A 27658-nucleotide genomic window follows, 5' to 3' on the forward strand; every position below is an offset into this window, starting at 1 on the left:
GGGACTCTCTACAATGTCTGTTTAATGAGAAGCAGCTGCCACAGTGGAGGGACATAAAACATGCCTGTAAGCAGAGAAGCTTGGCAAATAAGAAGCTGAGCTCAAAAGATGCACTGTCATTTTCTGAAAACAGATGCCCATCTCAATAAACAGCCTCAGCAGGTTCCCTTCTCTTTTTCCTGGTGGCAAACAATCTTCTGACTTAATTGTAAAGGTAACAATCTCAGGAACCTGAAAGAATATCCCAGATGGTTTGTGGTTTTGGCCTTGAGATATGCAAAAGGTAATATAGCTGAACAGAGATTTTTATTATTATGTTCTACCTCTGATCTGTGCCTGATGGACTTCAGGGCTCCATTGGCTTTATTAATTGGTTGGAGCAGGTGTCTCATGGGCAACTTGATGCCACTTACACCTAGCACAGAGTTTCCCACACATTCCCTGAAGTTGTTCTGCCTGGTCTCAGAGAGGTTTTTGGACTTCATACCCCACATTGCTGAGCTCTGACAGCTGAGCCTTACCTCAGAACATAGGAGGGCCTCAGCAAGCAGGGATAACTCACAGACCTTGCAAATTCAACTGCATCTCTCTAAAGAAAGGGAGGAAAAACATGCTGTGAACAAGAAAATATTTTAAAGTCATTCCAAAATTCCAATTCTAACTGCATTTACACTTTACTAGCAAAGTAAAGATGAGGGGAAAGAAGCTGGAGGCTGCAGCCTGTGCTGAATCTAACACACATTACACTGAATGAAACTCCCTGGTTTCAGAGCTGGCACCTTCAGAATTCCCTTGTCCACAGAGCTTCACTGGGAAAAAAGAGCAATGCCAACACATCTCTATTCCTTTGCAATCTCTATCCTGCTCCTCAAGCCCAGCAGGATACCTAGACCAGCCTGTCAGTGGTGCTAACTTCTGCTGGGTATTTACCACAGGTTGTTGAGGTGCTTTAAAGACATTTCCCTTCCAGTTTCCATCCTCTGCCAGTGCTGCTGCAGCATCACTTTCCAGGGATCAAAAAGTTCTTCAACAAGGGCAGTAAAAAACTGCCCAATTGAAGTCCAATGCCTTCAAAATTGTGAAATGTATCAAGATGAGCAGATGCACATCCCAACCCCCAGCTGCTTCAGCATTTCCCAGGTGCACATCCCAACTTACCAGTGTGCTGACTGCCTTCCAGGGAGCCTGGGCCACGTGCAGCTCATCCAGGACAGCTGAGAACACGGAACGATCTTCTGCCTGGTCAATCTTTAAAGGATCTGTGCCAAGAATCTTCACTCCACTCTGGTGCAGTGGCACTGCCAGGTTGTTGGGAATCTGCCCACCTACAGAAATAATGCAGCCACTGCATCCCTGTTGGAAGGCAGAAAGGAGCACAGTCATGTGCGAGTTATCTTAATAGGAAGAGGTGCCACAACAAAATTCCAATATTTAGATTATGTCCCTTTGCAGGTTGCTGTGAACAAAGACAGATCATAGGGCCAAAAAGATGATCAGAGAGCTGAAGCACCTCTCCTGTGAAGACAGGCTGAGAGACATGGGGTTGTTCAGGCTGGAGAAGAGAAGCTCCAGGAAGATCTTATTGCAGACCTTATTGCAGGAGAAGAGAAGCTCCAGGAAGACCTTCTAGAACCTAAAGAGAATTTATTAAAAAAGAGGAGAGGAACTTCTTACATGTACAGATAGTGATAGGACAAGGATAAATGGTTCTAAACTGGAGGAGGAGAGATTTAGGTTAGATGTTAGGAAGAAATTCTTTACTCTGAGGGTGGGCAGGCCCTGGCACAGGGTGCCCAGAGCAGCTGTGGCTGCCCCATCCCTGGAAGTGCCCAAGGCCAGGCTGGACAGGGCTTGGAGCAACCTGGGATAGTGGAAGGTGGCCCTGCCCACGGCAGGGAGGTGGAACAAGATGATCTTTAAGGTCCCTTCCAACTCAAGTCATTCTATGATTTTATCATAATTGTGCTGATCCAGTGGCACCCAGGCTGCAGCAAAGTGTGATTTGCAGTGTGTATCCTCCCTAAACCAGAAATTCCCTCCTCAATATCACTCAAAACCCAGCAAAAACTGGAGGTCAAATTCCCTAGAGAACCAGAGAAATTTGCAGCTTTCCCATCAACCCATGATTCCCTAAGTCCTGCTTGAACCACAGGCTGTTACTCTGTCTGCATGTCAGGTTTAGGTGCTTCTGCTTTTCAGTGGGGACAAAGCACTGAGCTGACACACATTGCCTTGCTTTCCAGGGGAAGGGCACTGCACTAGGGACATGCATTGCACACCAACAAACCCCAGCACTCTGCCCTGTGGGGTCAGGTTTCCTTCCCATGTGCTCCTACCCATGTAGACATGGAAATTCTCACTACAACTGAGCCTACCCTCCCTGCTTGCTGTGGCCTTTGCACCCAGCAGCACAAACAAACAAGATGCTGAGGTCTCTATTTTTCAGTCTAGCTCTTGGAAAAAACAGCCTCTTCCATGCTCACGGTCAGAGATTTCCAGAGGAGCAGACATTCATGCAAAATCTTTTTTACTCCAGAGATGCAAGGCAGTAACCTCCAGCAGAGAGGCAATGGGAAACAACTGGAATTATTGGATATTTTTCTTGCCAGCACTGCTACTCAATAAGCAAAGCACCTTTGCTAGCCCCAGAAGCCAGTCTTTAAGGAGTGTAACAAAGCTAAGCAGAGCATAAATCAGAGCCCAACTCTTCATACAGTCTGCAAAGCTATGGATACACTTAGCCCTTTGTTCTAATTAAAGTTCCTTATTCCTGACTAGCTTCTCATTTCTGGCAGTGCCCTGGATAGTAGCAAGTATTTCAGCAAACTGTCCTGGGTGTTCATTTCCACACAGGTTATTTGTAAACACTCCAATTCCAGAGGTAGAAGGGGCAGAACAGGTGGCACAGCACCCTCCAGCCACAGTGGAGCATTTCATGTCTGTCACTGGGCAGCTTTGCATTTTAAGTGAGAAAATAATAAACAGTAAATAACAAGAGACAGGTGATCTTGCTTGCTAACACACACCTTTCCACAGGTGCAAATATGGGCTTCTTTTTCTTTTTACATAGAATCCCTAATGCTTTCAAGCAGAATCTAGTCAGGTGTGAAAATTTTCAGTAGAAGAACAGGCCTTAGAGTACCTACAACAAAGAGCACATTACTTTCAAATTAAAGATGGTGAAACTTTGCCCAAAGGACAATCTGGCCCACAGAATAGCTCCAGTGAAGTACTCTTTTGAACCAAATGTGTTTTACAGTTTTACCCTAACAAAAACTTAGAAGTTTTACCCTTTACTTCTAACAAATGAGAAACATAAAGCAAGTGATCCATGGTTTGGCACTAAAAGATAGAGGAACAGTGTTCTTTTAATTAACAAGTGTGTTTTTCCTGAAGCAGGTCAGCTTCACTGGCCTTCCTGGAAGAGGCATTCCTTCAGGGATTTAAAGGGATTTGGAGTGGCAAAACTGTAAACTGAGAGCAGAATGGACTATAAGTGACTGGGCAAAAATAGATGGTAAATGATAGTACAGTCCCCACTCAGCTTTGATGTGACAATTTCCTGCCATAATAAAGATCCAACAGGCTGGCATTTAAGCAGCACTTACTAGCCCAAGGTTATTTGCTCAGCAGGCTAATACACAGCATAAGATGATTATTTTTTTTCTTTTCTTTTTTTTCCCCTTTTCCTATGCAGTCACTGATGGGATGCCATGATGCTGCTGGCCAACAGCAACCACGTGAAAGAGCTTAGGACAGGCAGTGAAAAAGGACAGGGGCTGTTTTGTGCCCAAAAGCAGTTGTCTCATGACATCAGAGCTCACCACGTCCAGCTTGGAAGAGAAATCCATGCCTTAGTGCTTCCAGACCCATCCAAACCAGAGTAACTCCCTCAAGTCCCAGAGTAATCCCACAAGGATAAGAACCAGAGTGTGAATAAGCAAACCCCTCCTTGCAGCTTGGAAGGAGGGTAACAAGTCAAAGTAGCTTTGCTTCCAAGGTCAACCAACAGCTTAATCTATTCTTGACATATGTGAAATGTGAAGTGTCCCAGCTAACAGCTTCTCCTCAGCTGCTGCTCATTTCTGCCTTTAAAACAATTCTAGTTACTGCACATCTAAAATGCAAATACTGCCTACATCAAAGTTGGGATAGAATTAGGGACTTTAGCCCTAAGGAGACACAGGAGATTCCTTTTTCAAGCAGATAGCAAAGAATCATATACTCATTTTTACTCAAGGAGAACCATAAATTGAATCTAGATGCTGCTTATTCTTTACTTTAAAATTCTGCTGCTGTTTCCCAAAGCATGTTCCCACCCAAAGAGCAACCACTGTCCTGACAGGGAACACGACTGCTCCACTGAGAAATGTGGGCAGGCAGAAAGGGACTCCACTGCTTATCACTTTGTCATCAGCCATATTTTAATTATAAAGAAAATTAATAACATCCTTGCCATGAGATATCGTTAAAATACACGCAATACATAATCTAGTGAGAGAAGCCTAGAGAGAATTATTTTCTCCTTTATAACAAAAATCACTCTTTTTATTACTACCTTGCTGTTATGTCATTAGTAATAGAGCTGGGGTTTCTTTTTCCCTGAGTTTGAAAACAAATTAGACCATTAAAATTGTACCTAGGAGCCTCCTTTACTTTTATGAATTGTTTCAGAATAATCTCCAAAACAGAAAAAAGAATCAGTAGAGGCCCTCAAGCAGATAGATATTAAAATAAAAAGGGAACATCTTCTCTGGAAACAAAAAGCCAATAAATCTGAGGGAAGGAATTTTATTTATTTTTTTAAATTATTGTCCTCACAGACTACCACCTAACTCTGCATACTTGCAGTAAATTAAACTTTCCTCCAATGAACAGCTCTGTTATGCAGAGCTCAGACTGGCGAGTCACTGCAGCTGGAATGTCACCTGGAGGTTAAAGAGGACACAAGGAAGAGAAAGAGGGGGGACAGCTGAGCACATCCCTGGGAGAGGGCTGTGTGGAGCTGTGAGCATTTCTTGGTGGGCAGCTTGCAGCTGTCTCAGTGCTGTTGGTAAACTCTCTCCTTGAAGCAGCCTAATTTATCTGATCAGAAAAGCAGGGACAAATCAGTGCACCTAATCACTTGGGCTTAACAGCTGTACAAGCTCTGCTGCTAATCCTAACAGAATTAGGGAGCTGAAAATCATCTCTACAAAGGGCTCAGGGCTGTGTCCACTGTTTGCTGATGGTTTTAGATGCAGTTTGCCAATGATCCATGACTTTTCAGTCATTTCCAACAGTTCATTGTCCATTGGAACACCAGAGGAGGCAATGACCAGGAGAGGTTAAAAGAACAGTCTGAAATCATGACACTGTTCATACTCTGTATGTGAAGATGGGAGAGATGGCTACCTACAGGATTGGTGAAGGATCTCAGAATCTGATTCATTTTTAATTTGATCTTTTCCCCAGGGGCTGAATTCCAACTGCATTTGCCTGAGGAAGTATTCTCTTAACAGCACATTAGCATTTGGCTTATTCATTTTTCTAAAGAAATGACATATAACAAATAATGTATCTTAGACTACACTTGCTGGAGGTTTGGGCTCTGTCCCCAGCTCTGCCCAGGTTCTTTTGCATTACTCTGTGCAGGCCTATCTACTCCTCAGTCTCCCTACTTGCAAATTAGGCATAATCATACCATTACCTTATGTTACTGCTGAAGAAAAGTGGTTTTACTATTTGTATTTCCTATCCACCTTTGGAATTATTAGACAGAACAACACTGATTTTGGATGTTTAGGCTCAGACTCTGATGGCTTTCACACCTCCAGCACAAATATCAAGTTGGTTGTTTTGACACCCACACCAGAGTAGCAAAGTCCTCTGCAAACCCTGGGTATGACAGGATGATGCTGCTGTTATTAGACCTGGAGATCTGCATTGCCCCCCATCAAACTGGCCAAGCCTTGCTCTGACAAGCAGGATAATGCAAGTTTCAATATGTATTCAGTATTCTTTGCACATATTTTTCTTACCCAACCTGCTAATTACTAGCACTCCATGTGGAAATGAGCTCCCTCATCACCTATCTCTACCTTCTCTTTGATCCTGAAGTAATTAGATGTTGTATTTCATCAGTGTTATTTGTCTGACAAACTGTCACACCAGTTTCCTCCATGCCCCTGCTCAGAAGTTCAGTTCTGTTAAGTAAACAAGAGTTCAGAGCCTCATGGAAAATCCTAAAGCATCCAAAAATCAGCCTTTAGGAGTCCAGAGAGCCACCAGACTCTTTGGCCTCTTGAAAAATCTATATTTTCCTGTAGCAGTCTCTGTTTTTACAAAAATTTAAAACAACGTGTACAAACAGGAAAGTATGAACATGCAATCTAAAAATGGTCATAGAAAGTATTTTGCAAATGGCTGAAGAACAGAGCCTAGAGACTGGAACTTAATTTCTGCTATTCTTTGGCCTGGTTCCAAACCTGGGAATGATCAAAACATGGCCAGATTGTAAAACCATTTTAGAAATTTGCACCCATTCACAAAGGAGATGAGCTCAGATCCTCATACACCAGGAAAAAGAGTCAAGAAAAATCACAAGTTTAAGATGATCTAGAGAAGATTCCAGACATTTCTGGAAAGTTCTTCAGCAAGTTCTGCAAAGTTGCTTCAGCAAGTTACATGGCCAACTCATGCTGAATTTCAGTGTAGATGAAGTTCCTGAAAGCACCTTTAAAAGCCTCAGCAACAAATCCAAGATGACTGTGTTATCTGCTAGAAATCAACATTTTCAATATTGGGGCCAACTGTTTACATTATACACCCCACATCATCAAATATGTCTGGGACTCTCCTCCATTGTGGCATTCACATTCTCTGAAAAAATTCTTTCGCCCAGGATTGTTCTCCTGGGAAGCTGAGAGGCCTCAGAGAAAAGGAAAACAATTCTTATCTCATTTGCTTCTCCTGTGTTGTGCTCATGTGGAATGTGTTTGGAGATTGTTTACCCACAGGTGATTCTTTCATTGCATTCTGGTGTGAGTTGTTTTCACTCATTGGCCAGTCAGTGCCAAGCTGTGTTGGGACTCTGGAGAGAGTTTTCATTATTATCTTTTTAGCATTCTGTAAGTATCTTTTCTGTATTCTTTAGTATAGTAAAGTATTCTTTAATATAATATAGTATTATAAAGTAATAAATTAGCCTTCTGAGAACATGGAGTCAGATGCATCAGTCCTGCCTTCATCAGGGCTTCCCTGCAAATACAATACTCCATCTCTTAGATCAGCATTTTTGAACACTTGAAAATTGCTAAAAGACCAGTGCAAAGTCCAGATCAAGAGCTGGAACATTTTCTGGTTTGATGGCAATTCCAATGCCCCTCCCTGGTCTGCCTGCCTGTATTCTGGACCACATCCACTTGCCAACTGCACTGCAAAGCCAAGCCTACAAACTCTTGAGCCCACATTGGTGTGATGCACAGAACTCCCTCAACTGCTCCAGGTGGAGGACTTGTGCTTCAAATCAAGGGTGTGCTTAACTGCTAAGGCACAGCAGTGCAAGGGCAGAACAGTTTGTGCGATAAATGTCTGTGCAGCAAATTAAGCCTGCTTGTAAATATTGCACAATATGGCATCTTGCAAAATAATTTCATATTTATTTGGCATTCTTTATTGAGCAGCCTGCTAGGAGCATCAGTGATGTGTAAAATGCAACACTGGGATCCAAAGCAAACAGCTTTTGCTCTCTTCCCTCACCCCCAGCTGCTTCGCAAGCTAGTGACAGGAATTTTGAAAAGTTTGGGTTGCTTCATGGCTTTTTATAGTGCTTCTGCTTTTCTTTACCTCATTTTGGTAGATGTCCAGGATCCTTTCCAGTGACAACTCCTCAAAGTACAGTCTGTCACACTCATCAAAATCCGTGCTCACTGTCTCTGGGTTGCAATTCACGACCACGGTCTTGTTGCCAAGCTGACGCAGCGTGCGGATACTGGAGACAGCACACCAATCAAACTCCACACTGCTGCCTGCCAGGAGACAGAAAAGGGGGCAAGGAAAAGAAGGATGCAGAGAAGAAAACATAAATAGATATCCTCAGCACTCCAGCTTAAAGAAGAAAAAAAAAAATAAGCCAGCAATGCCTCCTGTCAGCTCAGAGTCAGAAATGTAATTGTCCTCCCGTGGAAATTAATCATCCACAAAACGTGAAGCTCCAAGCACAACAGGTAAGTTGGCTCAGCTGCTCAGGAGTGACAGACCTCTCCAACATGTCTGTCATCCTGTGCTTAAAAGCACTTCAGTGTGCTCTTGCTTTCCATCCAATCACTGCTGCTTCCCAACCAATGCACTCCATGATAAAGGGACCAGTGGGATAAACTGAGCTCCTGTTATTATAACACAGGACTGCTTATTCCATGAAACACAAAGCATGTGTGAAGAACAGAGGACTGAGGTGGTTTTTACCCTTCCAGAAGAGCTAAACCAACAAGAAAAGAATTACATCTCAGTGGGTTTGACATTCCTGTACAGTGACTCCAGGTAAGGCAGATGAGAAGAAGAACATTTCCACAGCCACTCTGTGATCCCTGGATCTTGCTTTAAAGGCTAGTGACTGTGGCAACACTGTGGGACAAGCACATCCTACTGTCCCAAACCCCGAGTGACCATCTTGAAAGGAAAAGATGGTCTGTGACCATCCTACTGTCCCAAACCCTGAGTGGGCACTGTGACCATCTTGAAAGGAAAGAGGCACAGAGGGGGCCTGGGTGAGCACCAGGACTTGGTGCCTGGCCTTGGGCAAGCTGCAGCTCTCAGGACTTGGGCAGTGCTGCAGGCTCCAGGGAACACTTGAATCAAGACTTGTGCAAACAGCTACTACCCCACACATTTCTGTGCTCAAACATCTAAAACAGGTACCACAAATAGAGAATGATGCATAAAGAACATCATTAAATGGTTGTGCTTACAGTCTACAAGAAAACCTTGGCCTCATCGTGCTGCATTCATTTATTACATGATTGATAACTACTGATATTACTTTTATATTTAATTGTGTGACAAGATATGTTAGAAATTCAGTCTGTGCTTAATTGCTGCCCCCACCACCTAGTCACAAACTGATGGCTGGCACAGGTCACTCTCTGACAGGCACATGAGTTGTTTCCTCACTTCAGTCAAACAAGAACCTCAAAACATGCCTTCAGTTAAACTCCACAGAAAAAAGAGGAAAATCAAATCTGAACCTGGATGTTTCCAAGACAGGACACCAGATGCTCATTCAGATTTTGTATTCCACTTCCATTACACAGGTATTTTTATAGGTATAAGAAACCTCAGCTGAGGAACACAATGGTCATCTGGAGCCCTCATCTGACTGCTTCAGAGACAACCTGGGAAAAGAGCTGAACAGCTGTTAAGTGTATTCCAGGCACAGCCAGTAATGATCATACCCAAACATGGGAAGAAGGGAGACAGAAAATAAATAGTAATACTAGTAATGACTGCTGTAACATAACCAGACACTGCTCCTCAGGACACAACTGCTCCATCAATACCTGCATTCCAAATAATTTAGCCTCTTCTAACCTGGAAGAGAACATTGAGTTGATCCCACTGAATTCTGATTACAATACTGAAGGCATAAAGGAAAAGCACACTGTTTACTTGTCACCATGATATTTTATGAAAAATCCTTTTGCCAGGATTTTTCTCCTGAGAAGCTGAGAAGCCTCAGAGAAAAAGAAAAGCAATGATTATCTGCTGCTGTGGAATGCAACAGGTGGATCTGTGATTGGTCCATGTTGGTTGTTTCTAATTAATGGCCAATCACAGTCCAGCTATCTCGGACTCTCTGAGAGTCACAAGCTTTTGTTATTCCATTCCTTTCTATTCCTTTCAAGCCTTCTGATGAAATCCTTTCTTCTACTCTTTTATTATAGTTTTAATATATCATCTTCTTTTAATATAATATATATCATAAAATAATAAATCAGCCTTCTGAAACATGGAGTCAAGATTCTCATCTCTTCCCTCATCCTGGGACCCCTGTGAACACTGCCACACTTACTTGCCTTCAAAGGAAAAAAAAAGTGAAAAAAATCCAAAAAAACAACTTGGCTATTGCATCTAGGAAATATTTTACAGCTACAAGTAATGGTTTCCTCTAGCAGTTTTTATTTAGCTACAACTTCTTCCAAAGATGGTCTTGATGGATCTAATCAAAGCTGCAGAGCAGATGAGACCAAGAACAGACCTGTATGTCTATTCTAAGCAATGAGGAGCTTGAGGTGAGCAGTGCAAAATGTATTCACATACATTCTATCAACTTGTGAAATACCACTGCCATCCTTTTCATTTTTTTGTAGCCATGCCACCCAGCCTGCTGAACAGCAGAATCATTCACAAAAAATAAGCCTAATCATGGAGTGTTGCTCCTGATTTCAGTCATCTCAACATTCATGCTGGAAAAGGAGTTCAAAAAGACAAGTCCTACAAACAGCAACAGGAGTGCAGCATGTGACCTCTCCAATCCAAGCCAAGCAAATGGATGGAGTTTTCAATTCCAGCTTTCATAACCCATCACCAGTTCTGGGAGATGCAGAGCAGAAATATTTCTGAATAACAAGCAATTTTTCCTTGTCAATAATTGCAAGCTATTTGGAGAGATCCATGGAAAGAAAAAGTGAAAGTCATCACATAGAGAATTCAGGAGTCTGTCTACCCAATACTCACAGCCATGAGGAAACTGTTACTCTGTATAATGATCTGAGTGGGTTGGAAGAAAAAACAACATACAGAGAATTGCTCACACAAAAGCAGCTGAAGATATCAAAATATTTTCAGAGTCACCTACACTTACAGCTGTAAAATGCATAGTGACAATATCATCATGAGCTGGCAGTAAACATATAAGATAGGTTTGGGAGCAACAAGCTTCTATACAAGGTATGAGCTTCTCAAGACCTCAACATGTGAAAAAGTGAGATTTAAAAAATTCTGTAAAATTTTGTGGAAATCACAACTAAGTACCAAGTGAAAAGTAATAAAATTCTCCTGCTTTTTTCAGGGTGTGAAATGAAATCTCCAAGTATAAAATACAAACCTTCTGTTAGGAATTGCTGTCCTGTGCACTGTGCTCTGGAGGTTTTTTTCACCATATGAAAAGAGGAACAAAGGAACCACAAGAATATCTGAAGAAGGCTTGAGGGGACAAGGAGAACAGAGGAGTTGTAAGGAAGATTTACCTATGTGGTATGGTCCACAGCCCAACACCATCACTCCACAGTCATCAAATTTTACATCATGTTCCTGGGGAGGGAGACAAGAGAGTCATTAGGATCTGTACTCCACAGCACCTAACTCTGTGCTTTTCAGAATAAACAGTTTCTGGTGTTCAGCCCAAATCCAGCAATCTGATCCTTCAGGGCTCCAGTCTCATCTTGCTTACTGCAGTGTAAATCAAGTGCATCTCTCCTGGAATTAGTAGTGCTGCACCCAGGCAAGAAGACAAACAGCACCTCTAATATGGGTATTGAAGCTGCCTAAAGACCTGAGAAGCTTCATATAAAAATAATGTTAGGATAAGATGAGGGAAATAGGACTTCTGCATTCCCAGCACCTACCTGTGCATGTACAGGTGATAAATAACAGGCTCTTAACAACACAGTGGCATTAACAGTAAATGCACTGGATCAGGATTGGAGCCAGAGAAAGTTCCAGGCCTGCTGGAAGGGGATTTTATGTAAAACCATCCAAAAGAATTGCTATGGAGACCAAGGCATCTGCAAGATTTCCAGAAATAACATGGAATAGGGAAAGAAGATCAGAGCAGACAGCAATGAGGCTGTTGTTTCTGAGGGTGCCTACCTGCCCATTGTAGGTGACATAGAGGTAATTAGTCACTGCTGGGTACTCTGCTGCCAGGGTGTCAATCTGTACAGGAAACAAAGGGGGATTGTGACTTGGCCAGTGCAAGATCTTTCTTTCCTAAATGCAGATTTTTGGGTCCTTTTCTTTTGCCTCTTTCCCTTCCTACTGCTGTTTCACTCCTAGTATTATTTTCCCATCATATCTTTTCTCAAAAGGAGTTGACCTGAACTGTCCTGTGCTGTTAACACAGCCTGTGCTTTGCCTTGCCCCAGCCCTACAGTTCACTCAACACAACCTTCTACCTTCTCTTTCTAAGCTGCAGTTTTAGCTCTGCACCTCCTGGGTGAAACACCTACACAGCCCAGGAACTCTCCCCTGCGTGCCAAGGCCCTCATTCTCTAGTTTGTCCAGCAGATTACAAAGATTCCACCAGGTTTTCTGCCCTTTATAACTAGACTGTCTGGAATCTTCAGACTACTCTTGACCCCATCTGACTCCCACACAAACACACACACAATGTCACTTGGAAATCTTGTGGAGCAGCAGCACAATTACTATGTGTTTATGTTACAATATAACTCATGCTCTGATAATTAAATGGTACACAAAGCAAGAGTGATTTTAAACCACGCTTTATATGCATATGTATACTTTAAATGTATATGTAGACTAATTAAATGGTCCACAAAACAAGAGTGATTTTAAGCCACCTTTTATATATATTTTTCAACAATTTCTTATGTAATTAGCCACAAGAGAGCCCAGAAGAATATTTTGCCCATGAGGCAGTTCACAAACAATTTGTGTCAACTACTCATAGCATGTTATACTTGGTACCCAGTCCATCTGGGTCACCAGCAACCGCTGAAGTTTCCTGAATGAACATCTGAAACATTTCTACAGAGAATACTGAACAGGGAAAAATATGAAAGCAGTCTTGACATGAATTTTTATGTGCTATACCATTTAAAAATCTATCCAAACTTCAAGCAGTTCCAGGAATCCCCACTGCCTGTCCAAAGCCTTGTGAATCATGGAGAATGTGACCTTACATCATTAGCACCAGGTGTCTGCTGCTCATTACTGTTGCTAATACTGTGACTTGTACTTCATGGCTCCATATGCTTTGAAGGCACACAGGCAGGCACAAGTAGAATGACCTTATTAAGTGAACCTTGGCACAAAAATCAATCCAGCACTGCAGTGCCATATGCAGCAGAAAGAACACAGTGTAAGACCAGGCAGTTTCTGTGGCCAGGTGAGCCACAGAAGAAAAACAGCAGCTGGAGAACAGAAAAAGACTTGGCACCTCGAACTGGGCCTGAGGATACAAATGAACTCTTTCAGAAACGTTCAGTAGTTTGGGTTTGGTTTTTTTTACCATCTTTAAGGACAGAAAACCAGCTGGTGACAGTTCAATACCAACATACCTTAAATGCAGCAGCCAGCACCTAGTGACACTGCCATGAATACCAGATGAGCTCATTAGGCTCATGCTATCACAATGAATAGCAAATGAACCCATAACAATAGCACACTTCAAATAAAGTATTAGCCTGTAAAAATTTACTACCAAGAGAGCAGAGATATGCTCTCCATGGTCCTGCCATGGTGGGCCAGCATTTTCAGCCTTTTCCTGAAGCCACATGTATTTCCCCCTCAGCCACAAAGAATTTGAACAAGAATATTCTGAGTGTCTCCTTGGGAATGTTCATGGCATTACACTGATGCCTGCAGTGCAGAAGGAGCAGCTACATGGGTGAACTGTGCTCTCCTCACATCAACACCTGAACTCCTGAGGATGTTAACAGAATCAGGGGTTTCTAAAGACAGAGAGGTCTCCTGGCACTCTTGGAAGCCCCCAGCAGGGCCAGTGATGTTGCTCACATACCTGTTTCACCCAGGGCACTATATCCTTCCTCAGCCTCAGCTCACGGCACTGGACTTCAGTCAGCCTCAGGCACTTCCCAATCTGCTTGTCAGAGAACCCCATCTGCTTGGCTCTCCTCAGTGTCTCCTCTGGAATTGTTTTGCTAGGATTAAATAAGAAAATGAGGCTTTACAGCAATAACTAGAAGATACATAACAGCTTTTGTCTCTACACTGCATAAAGTTGCCATAGGATCATGCATGTGAAGGCAAGAAAAGTAAGAAGACCCAACATAAAACATCTTTTTTACCCTTGGTGCCCCACACAAACACCTCTGTGGTAAAGTCTGCAGGCAGACTGCAAGCAGTAGGAAGTAAAACATTTACTTTCCCTGCATTTTTGAGACAGGAATCAGTGCCCAAACCTTAACTTAATATCTCCCTTACATATATATACACATATGTGTATATACACATATATATACATATAATATCTCTCTCCTCTTAGTCTAAATTTTAAACCTAGGCCTGACCAGACTGGGCTGGACCAATCATTATGTTTGTGCTTCCACCTTCTGCCTCTCATTGCAGCTGCCCACTCCACTCAAAGGCATGAAATTCCTGAAGCTCTGGGATGGGATGGAGCCATTCAGAGGCACAACTGTGCCCTGACCCTGTGACCATGGTGCTGAGCTGGGAAACACAATTTATCCCAAATTTTTTTTCTGTTGTTGAAGATGTTGTGCCTACCTTCTGAAATGGCCAAAAAGCATCTCACCTCAGACATGGGCAGCAGAAATACCCTTTGGATGCTCACACACAAGGTAGGTTTTTTTCTTGTAACAGTCTCAATAAACCCTTTTCCATATCTTAGTGTTGCTTCTTGCATTAGGCAAATGGAGAGGGCATTGACCAGGTAAAGCAGGGGTACCTTTTTGATTTCATATTTACAACCAGGGTCTCTCAATACTTCCATACATTTCTGGGTTTTTTTGTTCTTTTTGTTCTTCCATACGGTTTTGCTTTTCAGAAGTCCTGGTTTTGCTGTTTATTTGAAACACATTGCTTCCCCCTGCCATTTCTGAAATCAACATTTACCTGTCCATTTTGCTCTTCATTTTTTTTTCATCTTCTCCATTCCCTCTTCATTTACTCTACTCTTTTCTCTTCTACTCTTCATCCCACTTTGTTTTGACTCCACCCTTATAGTTTCTGCCTCCCTCTCTTTCTAAGCTACCTTTTCTAAGCTTAGCTTTTGCAAAAACATAAAAAACCCTGTATTTTTATCAGTACTACTTTTTACACCTTCATGACAAGAGCATTCTTGCCTGCCCAATAAATCAATATCTTACAAGCAAGTAAGTTCTGAATAAGGAAAATGGAATGATTAACAAACAAGCAATTTTCCTAAATCAGAGTTTTTGAATGATGTCCTTTGCTCGACAGTATTTTAAAATAAATACCATTATTTTATTTGTGTGGGAGAAGACTGGTAAGACCATTTTATTGGAACATGTCAGGAAGCTGAAGCATGAAAAAAAGTCATTGGACTGGATTTTCCACTCTGGCTTAGGCATGGAGCAGCTCTGCTTCCCTCAGTAAAGTCAGGCTAGTGTGAAACAGAAGAGAGTCACACAAGTGTCAAACCAGCTGTTCTGAGAGCAGCACTGGGAACCAGAAACTCTTGGGTTCAGATCCCTGGATGGATAGGATTTGTCCATTTTCCCAATGCCACCTCTCTCCTTGCCCTGGAGTATGCAAAGAGAGCACTCCACCTTCCTGCAACCAGCACAGGAGAAAGGGAAAGCTGGTGAACATTTGCAGGAAAGAAGCATTCACAGTAATTCCTCTCCTCTACACAGTGCCCAGCTTAGCCCCACAAACAGCTTGCTCTGCCCTCAGGGGACTCCAGGCAAGAGCACCATCTGCACCCTGGATCTCCTCTACAACCTGCACCACATCACTGTTCTTACCCCAGCAAAGCCTCCTCTTCCTTAGGGTCAGAAGGGAAATTGTGGCTGCCCTGTTCCTGGAAGTGTTCAAGAGAAGGATGGATGGGGCTCAGAGCAACCTGGGCAGGTGGGAAGTGTCCCTGCCCATGGCAGAGGGTGGAATGAGATGAGCTTTAAGATCTCTTTCAACCCAAACCATTCTATGATTCAGTGAAAAAGTCCTGCCTAATCCAGCAGGCTGAGCTTCCCAGGTTTGGATTGCCCAAAGTGAAATCCACTTTGTGGCACCCCACTGTATTAAAAACAGTTTCCATGCTCCAATACTTCTACCAGAAACTACTCCACTTCTCCTCAGCCCATTCTGCTTGCTGATCTCAGCTCAGAGGCAGAACTTCCTGCACAAATCATGAACACCAGAACTGAGGGCACAGATGTGCCTTTTACAGAAGCAAACACAGCAAACTCCACCAATTCTCTGTCAAAACTGATGCTAGCAGTCACTGGCTATTAAGGACCCAGCCTCCTTAGAATGAGTGAGTAGACCTGATGACCCCAAGAAAATGAGCCTCTTTCTGAGCAGTTTACTCCTTTGCCCTCCCTCCCTTCTGCCTCAGGAACACACATAGCTGGCTGTCATTTGATTACTGTCAGAGACAGCAAATTGCCTTCATTTGCAGCTTGTTTTCATTCCATTTCTTGTATCTCATTATAAGAATATCATTCACTGTCACCCTCCCTCCCAGCTGGGAGGGTAGAACAAAAGCAGTGATTATTTTGCACCGTGATTCATTTGCCTTGGGCTAGCAGCTTAAATTAGGTTAGGCCACTCACTAATCCATGCAGAAAGGTAACTAGTTTTTTACAGGAAAACTAGCATGCAAAAGAGAAAAGACAAGTTCCTAGAGGGGAAATGGAACCATGCATTTTTTCCATGTGCTTTTTCTTCTGCTGCTCCTAAAGCATGATAGAAGAAACCAGCAGAATTGGTCAATCATGTTTAATGGGAACTGAATCAGAGAATTGCAAATCCTCAGCACTGCTATGGAAATCAGGCTGCCTCTCTACATGTGCTGGACACACATTTTCATAACTGAATAACTTCCATTTACTAATCATGGTAATTTTTAGCATTTCTGTCTCAACTTTCATGGAAATAATATAAAGAAACATGCAAACACTATGGTAGGGTTATGCTTATCTTGCAGATAGCAAAACAGACATGCAGAGGTTAAGGGGTGACAATTTTTAAGGAGCAATTCCCCCTTTGCTCAGAGACAGCCCTTTAGACAAGGTAGAGACACTAAAGCCAGCAAGAGCAGAATCAGGCTGATCTCTTTGAATATTGGACAGCAAATAACCCTTCAAGCTCACCAGAAATCCAGCACTAAAAGACAAGACAAAAATTCTCAGTCCTGGATACACCAAATCACATGACCCAGTCTTACATCACTACCTCCCACTTTGCCCTGGAGCATCACTCCCTTTTCCTACACAGAGCAAAAAGTCTTCCAAAGATTAAACCCCCTCACAGGCTTAGAATCAATTCTGAAATGAGGGAAGACAAAGTGACCGTGATTTCAGACTTCTATAATGCTCCTCTTCCTAACATTTGCCTTTACAAAATAACAGACAGGAGTTTTAGAGCTTCAAATCCAGACAATTAGACTTTTGTGCATTGCCATGATTATTAAATGGTTGTTCACCTCCTCAGAAAGCTGTAGGCCTCTGCTCATTTTACAGTTTATAAACAAAATAAGCTTTTCCCCAACCTTGCTTGTGACTGTTTCAGCCTCCAGCGTTGATTTGTAGTTGCTTTTAATTGAAAATTCCACCCTGTCATCTTTGGAATTCCATCCACTCACTTCTTTGACAACAAACAATAAGAGAAAATGGAATAAATTCTGCTTAATGAGGAAATTTTCACCTGGCACAGAGAACCTGGAGAAATCTATTAACTGACTGGAGGAACAATGACAGCACTGAAATTGTCAGGAGACCCTGCTCACTTCAGCAGAGCCCTCTCTTCCACTTGACCAGCTTTCACCTGACCCACTAATAAAGATGCCAGCAGAAGAAACACTCTTTTTGTCTCCCAAATCAGCCTCTAAGTCTTTTCAGGTATATTGTCAAGTTTATGCCCATCCACACGTTATTTAGGCCCATGTAAATGGGTATGGATCAAAAGGATAAGGAATATTTTGTGAGCTGAGAGCCACAGCCTGAGCTGGGAGCATTTGGGGTATGACTTCTGTGAGCTGTGTCCCAGTTAACCATGAGCCCTGTAAGCTCACAGGCTCCTCCCTGCCTCATCTCAGGAGCTACAAATGTGGCTTGGATATGCACAGAGGAGCTGCAAAGGTGAGCAGCTCAGCCCACAGGTCTTGCACTCAGCTCCTCCCAAATTTGAAGTGATTTAAGCCCAGACTACACTTTAAGCCCAATTTTGCCATAGCAAGCAGAGCAGACCAAAGTGCATCATACCCAGTCCTGAGAGAGCTCTTCCTTTCTCAGTAGTCATAGGCCTGAAGGTTTCAAAAACCTGCTGAATTTCAGGCTGAGTTATGTACAAAAGCATATTCTTTCTCATTTCCTCACTGTCCTGCTCTGCTTCAAGGATCCTAGTGGTTTCCTTGATTACTTCTCATGTTTTACAAGATTTTGAACATGTTACAATTAAAATAATGAGATCACAATATAAATTCTCTCCCTGCTTCTCTTCTTAAGGAGACAGATTGTTACCAGTTTTCCCCTCCTACAAAACTCATGAGATGGCTTACAAAAAGATGTCAAAGGAGTGTTTAAGGAAGCAGGAGCTGCAAACCAACAAATCTCACTCACAGAGCAATTGTCACTCCAGCTCTCTGCACCTTTAACATCCTGGTCCCTGAGCTAATAAATCTCATTGTGGACATCTTGATTTAAGTAACATGAGCCTCACACTGTGCCCTAAGACCTGAATGACTCACTCACAAGATTAAGTGAGCTAAAGCAGCAGCTTGCACCAAAACACAGCCAAGAAATGGGTTGTAGATGTTTCCTGAAAGCCTATTTTCTATCCCTGGTAAAAGGGAGCTTTGAGGTCTTTGCTGGGATGCCACAGTACAGACTGCCCTACTCCTAGCATTGCACATACTGGTTACAGAGGCTCCCCAATGGCTTTTTAAGGCAATGCCTGGATATCCCCTGCATCAAGGAATACATACATATTGCATTTTCACAAGTGTTCAGATGTTTTGGAAGAAAATACAGCTGTGAAGTTATTACCAGTGGCTCTACAAGACAAATAGAAAGTATCTTATGTTAGATCCACACAAAGCACAAACAGCAGTGCTGAATAGCTGCTTGTATTTTATTATCCTCATGTACTGTATTCTGAACTTTTTCCCAAGCCTTTCCTGCCCTAGAGTTGACAAAGAAGACAAAAGTAGAGAGGAGCACTACAAACATGTCAGTGGCAACTCCTCAAACTGCATAAACCAGCACAGCCTCATTTCCAATCACTGCACCTGCTCTGCTTGATGTCCACACAAGTCCTGTGTGCCACACTGACCTGTCCCCAAAGCACATGGGTCAGCAGAAACTGAGAAAAGTGGGGATGCAGAAGACCCTGTTGAAGAGCCCAGGTTATTAATGGCCTATCTGAGTTTCCCTCCCTGCAGTGCTTCCCAGCTCACCTGCAGGTGCAGGGTGCTCATTCCAGCACCTGTAATTTCTGTGCCTACTTCCAACAAATAGCTTTCAAAGCACACCTTGCAGGTACCCCATCAGGGACATGGGCTCCCAAAAGGCCTTTGCAATAAACAATTCTCCCATGGGTAACTAAGCAGAGCACCCAGCTACAAATGCTGAGCTAAAGTGGGTCTGCACCCTCCCACTTCTGTCTTTCCCCTTTATTAACTCAAGTCTTTTTGGGTTAGCGATAGTCAGGACTCCATCTACTCCTTTCAAGCACACAACAGGCCAGGAGGTGTTTTCTCACAACACCCACAGAGCAAGGACATATCTTCCTCCAAAGCAAAGCTCCAAAGCATAAAATTATCAAAATATGATTAGTGCCATAATTTCCCCCTGTTAGCAGGTTGGCTAGTTCAGTATCTGCCAAAAAGGTGATTTGCTGTTTCCATTAAGGTTAATTTGAAGAGTTGAGATTTTAGGTGACAGAGTTCAAGTCACTGCACAGCCAGACTGTCTTTGAGACTTTGGGCAAGCTCACCATCTCTGTGCTTTGCTCTTCACAATGGTGGTTTACAATGCTCCTCTTTCCTCAGTTGAATTCTACTTTACAGCCTTTAATCAATATTGAAATGTTCCTCTTTAGGCAATATTCTCACACTTCTGTCTGCTGCAAGATGGCTTTCCTGGGTTTTACTTGGATGTTCTCCAGCAGTGAATGTGACTCCACTACCTCTACTTTTCCCCCATCTCTAGGAGCTCTGAAGTGATGGCAAATACAATTAATTGCAGGTTCCATTGCTACAGAGATACCTAAATGACTTAGGAGTACAAGTCCTATTGATTTTCAACAAGGCTTTTGTCCCCATGTCACTTGGGCCTAAGTGATGATTTCACCATGGCTGCCTACCTCTTTACCTCTATTTAATCATGTTGTTTGCACATTCTCCTTGCACACAGCCACTGTTTTCAAGGATCCCAAAGTGAGGAACAAATAAAAATAATCATGGCTTCATGCAAACAAATCTTCACTACAAACAGTCAAAGAATAGACGTAGATTCCAAAAGAGGGTTTTCTTTGCCTAGTCCAGTATGCCTTAGATGTTATTTCTAAGCCTGGGTTTCAGCTGTCCTCCTGGGGATGCTTGGTATCACTGGACCCTCCTTCAAATCTGACTTGCTCAGGACTGGGTCCATAACCATGGCCTAAAAGTGACATCTCACTCCTTGCTGCCTCAGACAGCTGAGCATGGTCTGTCCAAACTCCCACCTCCTACATGAGCTCTCAGTGTGATGAAAAGCCAGTGGGGTCTCTCCAGGCCCTTTTTGCCATTTTCATTCACAGGACTGGCAAAGCCATATCTAGGGAAATACTTCCCAGATAATAGCAGATCCTACTGCACTGCCACTGCTTCATACAGCATCACCTGTAATGCACTGACAGCATGGCATGGTGCTTGCTCCTTCCATGTGAGTGTGCACAAGTGGGTTTATTTGTTTATGCGCATGGTGGGGAAGGCTGAAGTTAAAACAACAACAATAACCCCCTCAAATGTAAGATTCCAAAATAAAAAATATGTAAGGTCACAGGAAACCAGCAGAGGCACATGTTTGACATGTCTGTGATATTACTTGTTATTCTCACAAGTACACTCAAAATGGCTTTCTTTTCCCAGTTCAACTCAGGCCATTTGCTTTCCTGCAGCCACATCACATATCTGAAACAACTCTTTCTCCATCCTAGAGGGCCCAGAGGCAGAAATGGAACCACTGCTGCAGCATGACAGAGCTATACAGTCCCAGCCAGCACCAGGCCCAATCTTCTTTAGAAAAAAGTTCAATGGGACAAAAGTAAATGGGGCAGAGGGTGCCCTTCCCAGTCCCTACTGTGCCTGTAAATGGCTGTCCTTGCCTCTACACCACAGAGACAATTTATTTGCCCCAATTTATGTTTACAAACATTTACAGGGCAGAAGTTTTTCCCTCAGCACTGCATTATCCCACAGAGCCTTTCACAGGTGTAAGTAGATCCATTGCATGGATCAGTGACATTTTCTGCTCACCTCTGAATCCCTGCATGTGGGCAAGGATGCAAGGCAGCATGTGGTGTGTGAGAGCTGCTTCCTGAACTGCTCTCAAAGGCCTCCCCCTGCCTCTGATCCCCCTTCCCCATCTGTGTGTCTCACCCCCACTTGTCCTAGCTCTTAATTTCCTCTTGGCAGAGACCAGCTCCTTGTTACCAGTCTCTTCAACAGCCCTGCAGGGACCAAATCAAGACTTTTGTTACTCCAACTGCATCCAAAACCTCTCTGCAAAGAGCCCCCAATCCAACACAGAGACAGGAAGGGGTGGATCCATCCAAACAGCCTGTAACCAGCAGCAATGCCCATGAACAGGGCATTCTGCTTCTGGGAACTGTACCCTAACAGAAAGATTTAAAGCACTGATGGCATCACCCCTCATTCTTTTCTGTTGGAAATTATTCTGTAGCACAGGTAGAACTCATGCCAGGCTTGCTGGGGACTGGAAACAGCTGGCTGCAGGAAGAGCACATGTGTGCCAAGTCTCATCTGCATCACTCAATTAGCTTTCCCCTGGCTGTGGCAGAGATCTGTTCCTGATGTGCCTCACTGGACTGGCCTCTTAGTTCAAGTCCCAAGTGTTCTTCCCTGGCTCTTTGCCTTTGTGCCTTCAATGTAATGCAGCTGGACAGCCCATCCCCTCCCTCCTGTGCTAGCTAGGAGGGAAGACAGGTTTCCTGCAAAAGTGTGAGCAATTCTTGAGCAGTGAAAATCCGTACTGATAGTGGAGTGAAAATCTGCACTGGTAAGTGAATGAGGGTAAGATAATTTATATGTTGAGCCTGGAAGAAAGAAGGATTCAGGGTGACCTAACTGCAGCCTTCCAACACCTGAAGGGAGCCAACAAGAAAGACAGACTATTTTAAAGAGCATGGAATGACAGTAATGCCAAATTGATTTTTGCCTTTTTTTCTTTTATATATTATCTATATTCTTCATATATTTATTTGTAGCTCTGTAGCCTATCATAGTATTTGTAGCTAGTGTTTTACCTACTCTATTAGACAGTAACACAAAATAAATTCCCCAGCAGCTCCAAGCTGTGTGGCCAAGGTTAGATTCTCTGCAAAGCCACAGTTGAAACTATTGCTGAGACATTTTCATCAACAAAGTTTAGTTCCTATCTAAAAGAGGGAGAATTCAAAGAGAATTGAACCAGGGGGAATAACCTTACCACTTATGTCTCTAATTGGGGATTCTTGTCAGATATGCTAATTTGCAAAACCTATATAAATTGTATATACGTTATGCTACATGTGCATCTTTGGTGTTTTCCACCTGGGAAATTGTGCACCTAAGGATCCTTATAAAGATAACCCCTTTTATCACCCTAACTATGTCTGGCTCATGGTTTTAGGGCAAAAAAGGCATCAACAGGATGAGGGGGAACAGGTTCACGCTGCCAGAGAGAAGATTTAGATTAGCTATTACAAAAAAAATTCTTCCCTGTGAAGGTGGGGAGGCCCTGGCATTGTTGCCCAGAGAAGCTGTGGCTGCCCCTGGATCCCTGGAAGTGTCCAAGGCCAGGCTGCACATGGCTTGGAGCAACCTGCTGTAGTGGAAGGTGTTAGAACTAGATGATCTTTAAGGACCCTTCCAACCCAAACCATTCTGTGATTCCATGATACCATCCACAATCTGATTTGAATTGCAAGAATCCACTTCCAAGGGACACAACATTGCTCGTGTCTGATAAAAATGTAAGGCTGGATACTGTCCAAGGGCTCTCTGTAGCAGGCTGCCTGTGCTGCCTGGGCACCACAAGGATGAAAAAAGGGTAGGGTGGTAGCACCTACTGCTCACTGGTCATGCAATCACCTGCCACCCATGGCAGAGAAAGGGAAAGCAAGCTCAGGGATATAGGAGGGTTCAGGAAGATTAGCCTCTGTGGAGGATTTATATACATACATACATACATATATATATTATTTATCTATATCTATAAATATATATATATATAAAAATATATATAAATGAGGATTTATAGCAGCTGAGGATGCAGCCAACCTCTGGGGCTTCATTCCAGAGCTTGCCACTCCAACGGTGACAAACTGATTGTGGATATGTTGGTTTTTTCCCCTCAGGATCTGCACACATGTTTAAAAGGCCAGATAGAAATGCCATGTGACATAGATGTTAGAGGACAAAAACTCCTGCAGCCGAACAACAGATTCCTGCAAATAATCACGTTATTCCTCTTCTTCCACCTCTCTCTCCACATTTATTTTTGTTTGGCTCCAGATGCCGCTTGCTCCGGGTGCAAGGGAAGGCAAGAGCTGCTCAATTAAAAGCAGAGATGTCGCAGGTGAAGCGAGGAGCGGCTCAGAGCTCGCTGCCTCCGCTGCGCTCCCAGTGCCATCGTGTGGTGACACCAGTGAGCACAACGGGTACCCGAGGCACAAAAGCCAACAACACTCGGCCAATAACTCAGCAAGGAGGCTCTCCCAGCCTCGTAAAACATGAAGGGAAAGCTCAAGTCAGCAAGAGTCTGAACTGAAATATAGCCCACTTCTTCAATTTACTGCTATCTTTCCTGTTGGATTTTATATGGTCATTTTTCTTGAAGGAAGAAGATTTATATTTAAATAGGTCTGGAACCATAAGTGTTTGAAAGAGTGGTACAAAAGCAATACTCACACATGCTGCATGATCACAGCAAAGCAGAAAAGCTTAAAAATCAATAGTCCAGGCTGGAAATAAAATGCAGTGTATGTGACCCTCAGGTGCAGTAAGTCAGACAAGTTCAGTGTTGAGTTTGAAAGGTAACTCTGTCCTAGGTACATGAGTTACTCATCACAGGCCATCCACATTCCCAGTCTTAGCCTCAGAGATACTGAGGATTTTCCATAATAAAGCATAACTTCCATAATCCAAGAAGCTATTTTACCAAAAAGAGTGTGCTCCAAAATTTCTGCTGACCGAGACAGTGAACTGAGTTTTAAGACACCATCATTTATTCCAAGCACTTGAATAAACTTCTCAGCATAGACTGCATCTGTGCTTACCATAGGTTTCTGAGCAAGATTCCCAGGAGAATTGTTGTGTCCTAGTACAAGGCTTTTTTACCTGTTCTCTTCCTTGAGGATCTTCTCCATGTTGGCAATGCTGCGCATCTTGTACAGGAACCACTTGTCAATGGCTGTGAGCTGGTGAATGACATCCACAGGGACTTCATCCTCCAAGGCCTGCCAAAAACAGGACAGCACCAAACAGCTCCTTTAACACACTGCACAATACACATCTAGTCTGAAAACAGCTAGCAGAAAGAAGTTATTAGATCAAGCTGTACAAATGAAATGTTCATCTACCTCCTGTCTCCTGCAGCAACGGAAACTGTGCCCCATGAGGAGGGCAGGAAGACTCCAGCCACTTCTCCCTGTGCTCTGGTTCCAAAAGCTGGCCTCTGTTTCAGTGAGAGAGGCAATTTGCTTTTCACAGAGCCAGCAGCCAGACAAGCTGATGGCACCTAGGCTGGGTGGCCACTGAGAACATGCTCAGCTAACTACAGGGAGCCACATTCAGGCTGCAGTGACCAATCCTCCATCTGCACCTCTTACCTCTCAGGTTGCCTAAATCTCAAGCCCACTGCCAGCATCCTAACTGCAAATGTAAAACAAGAAGCTCTGGATTCTCAGATGTGAGGGAACATTTTGCTTTGGAGCATAGATTTTGATATAGCCTTGAAATACAGGGCTGAATCAAAGTGTGTGGCCTTGCATTACCTCTGAAGCAAGGCAAAGTCAGGTGCTGGGTGATGCTTGCAGCTACAGCACAGCTCTAGCTTCTCTCACTCTGCCTCAAGATATTCAAATTTCCAAGACCAAGACCATTCAAATGTCCCTTCTTTCTTGCTGGGGTTATTGATGGGCTTTTTAAAAATCGATTATTTACAGCTATGAGGTAAAAAAGAACCCCACAGAGATATTACTCACATAAGACAATGGGTTACAAAACATTGTAATATTAAAAAACCCAGCACCTCAGAGAGCCCTCAATATGATGTATTTTCTATCAATGCAATTTCTTGGGTCTCACCAGTAGTGTACAGTTACAACTCTCCTGACAAAGCAACTATAATCAACCATAATGATAATGCCAGCACGGTATCTTTGCTGAGCTAAAGTAATCAGGTTCATTAATTTCTTACCATGTTTAATTGTTTTCTTGTAAGGCAGCATCCCTGGAACAAAGCCAGAGCAATGCCATTGAAAAAAAAAATTCCAGAATTAATCCAGGAAAAAGCTTGGTCCACTGCACCCCAGCATTATTCCTCCAAGTTACAAAACTTGGAGGGCACAATGTTGGCACCATCACCATGGGCTTCAGCAATGGGGAGACCTTTTGTCCACCAAGTGGACAAGGGATGGGTGGCATCTCTCTGCAAAATACTGACACCACCTTCTGCATTTCCTAAAGAACTCCAGCCAGCTCTTGCAATTATCTTCTTGTTCTGAGAGGTAACAACTGCTCACTGGGATTTCCTTTCTGCTCCCAAGCAGTGGGGAAAGCCTCTAAACACATGCTTTGCTCCTTTAGAGTACCCAGGCACATACCAAGTCTTCAGTACACTATTGGTATGAGGCAAGTGGTAAGGAGTCCTTCCCATCCTGATTCTTTAGTGCTTGAGGTCACATTGCCACATCAGTGGTATCTGAGCAGATCTTTTTCCCTTTTAGGTCCATCTATTTTTACAAAACACACGCAGACTTGCACATCTTCAGGATCTCCAATTCTCAGTCAATGGTCCCTGAGTCACACATACACACACAGGTAGCATGACCATATATCCTTAAGCTGGTTAGGACTTTATTAAAAAAGTCCCAGGGATCTTCAAAGGAAATTGAAAAATAATGTATCCCTTCCACTCATTTGTCAGAGGAGGGGCAGAGAAAATTAATCATCTTCATCCCTGATGCATAAATCTGGGAGACAAGAGTGGAGACTGGGAGAGAAGAGTGAGTTTGCAGACATTTCTTGCTCCCTATCGCCACACTCCAAGGGCAAATCAGGTTTCCAGGCAACTGTGTAGAATTTGCTCAGGGAGGCCCTGAACTCCAATGGCTTTCCTCTCTTCAAACCAACATGAAGGAGTACAGCCAAAACACCATGGAAGCAGGAGGGGAGAAACCCAGCAGGACAGTGGGACTTTGGAGCCCTGCTCAACATCCAGAGCATCCCATCCAGCAGGGACTGAGGTTTACAGGACTGCCTTCCCACCAGGAGCCATGGAGCAAGCCTGGCCTCCAGGCCAAGCAATGAAGGGCAGCTCAGCTGCCTATGCTTTCTCTAGGGTCAGCACCTTTGTTGCTTCAGTTCCACCCTGGCTTCTCACCAAAGGAATATTTAGCTGCCTGTGGACAGCAACACAAGTGCAAACTGTACATCTGTAGTGTGGACAGTTTGGAGACCAGGGCCCTGGTGTGAAACAGAGCGTGCACCAACTCCACAGCCTAAGCCTTCTGAGGCCACTTGTACATAAAGTTAAGAGCAGCAGAAAACACCTGACACAACCTGAGCATCCCTGCTCATCAGGCTGTTCCATCCTTGCAGCACTCCCACTCTAGCCAAGGAACAAGTCTCATCTATGTCAGCCTCTCTCCTGTGCCTTCTTTTACATGACAACAGGGAGCCCCATTACAGCAGCAATAGCTCTGAATGGCAGCTGAACTCCCTCTTCTTGCACCTGAACACTTGCTGTTGTCATCATCCAACAGGCAAAGGAGAGAGAAAAAGTAAAAAAAGCAAAAAGCCTTGGAGGGCTGACTAGTGGGGAGGAGAGGAGAAAACATGTAAAATATAACAAAGGTCCATCCTGTTTCAAATGGAGCTGATGGCTAATGGGGACTTACTGTTGGTTTTTAAAGGTCAATGAGCTGGGAAGGGATTTCCATGCAGACAGCCCCAGGTGCCAGAAGCACCTCTTACTTGTACTGCTTGCCTCAGTTATTAATGGGGATGAATTTGTGTTGGGCAGAGGCAACTCTTTATAAGGCAGGACTAAAGAGTTTTGCTTGCTTTTTCCAACAGATCCCAGTGAAAATACCAGCAGCTGGGAACACCCAGTGCTCAGTGGGACCCAAGCTCACCTTCATCTCCCCAGATGCCCTGGGTTAACAGGAGTCTAATTTTCATCTTTCATAAAATCTCTCTGAACCACTCAGAGACTCAAGAAGTAAGATTTTTCTCTCAGTCACAAGAAAAAGGCTGTAATAAAGACCAAACACAGCTGCTGAA

General features: G+C 43.4%; 1 protein-coding gene across 1 annotated transcript in view; it reads right to left on the reverse strand.

Moving 5' to 3' along the window:
* Window positions 1–27658, reverse strand: part of CPS1 (carbamoyl-phosphate synthase 1) — a 91844-nt gene that overhangs the window by 23082 nt on the left and 41104 nt on the right. The window contains exons 21-27 of the mRNA XM_054636161.2: window positions 24491–24609; window positions 13742–13883; window positions 11848–11913; window positions 11226–11289; window positions 7828–8009; window positions 1159–1353; window positions 522–589 (exon numbers count right to left, since the gene is read on the reverse strand). Of these exons, the coding sequence (XP_054492136.2) occupies window positions 522–589; window positions 1159–1353; window positions 7828–8009; window positions 11226–11289; window positions 11848–11913; window positions 13742–13883; window positions 24491–24609 (836 nt within the window). The remainder of the gene's footprint in view (window positions 1–521; window positions 590–1158; window positions 1354–7827; window positions 8010–11225; window positions 11290–11847; window positions 11914–13741; window positions 13884–24490; window positions 24610–27658) is intronic.

The sequence above is a fragment of the Agelaius phoeniceus genome, chromosome 7 (assembly GCF_051311805.1).
Source record: "Agelaius phoeniceus isolate bAgePho1 chromosome 7, bAgePho1.hap1, whole genome shotgun sequence".
NCBI lineage: Eukaryota > Metazoa > Chordata > Aves > Passeriformes > Icteridae > Agelaius > Agelaius phoeniceus.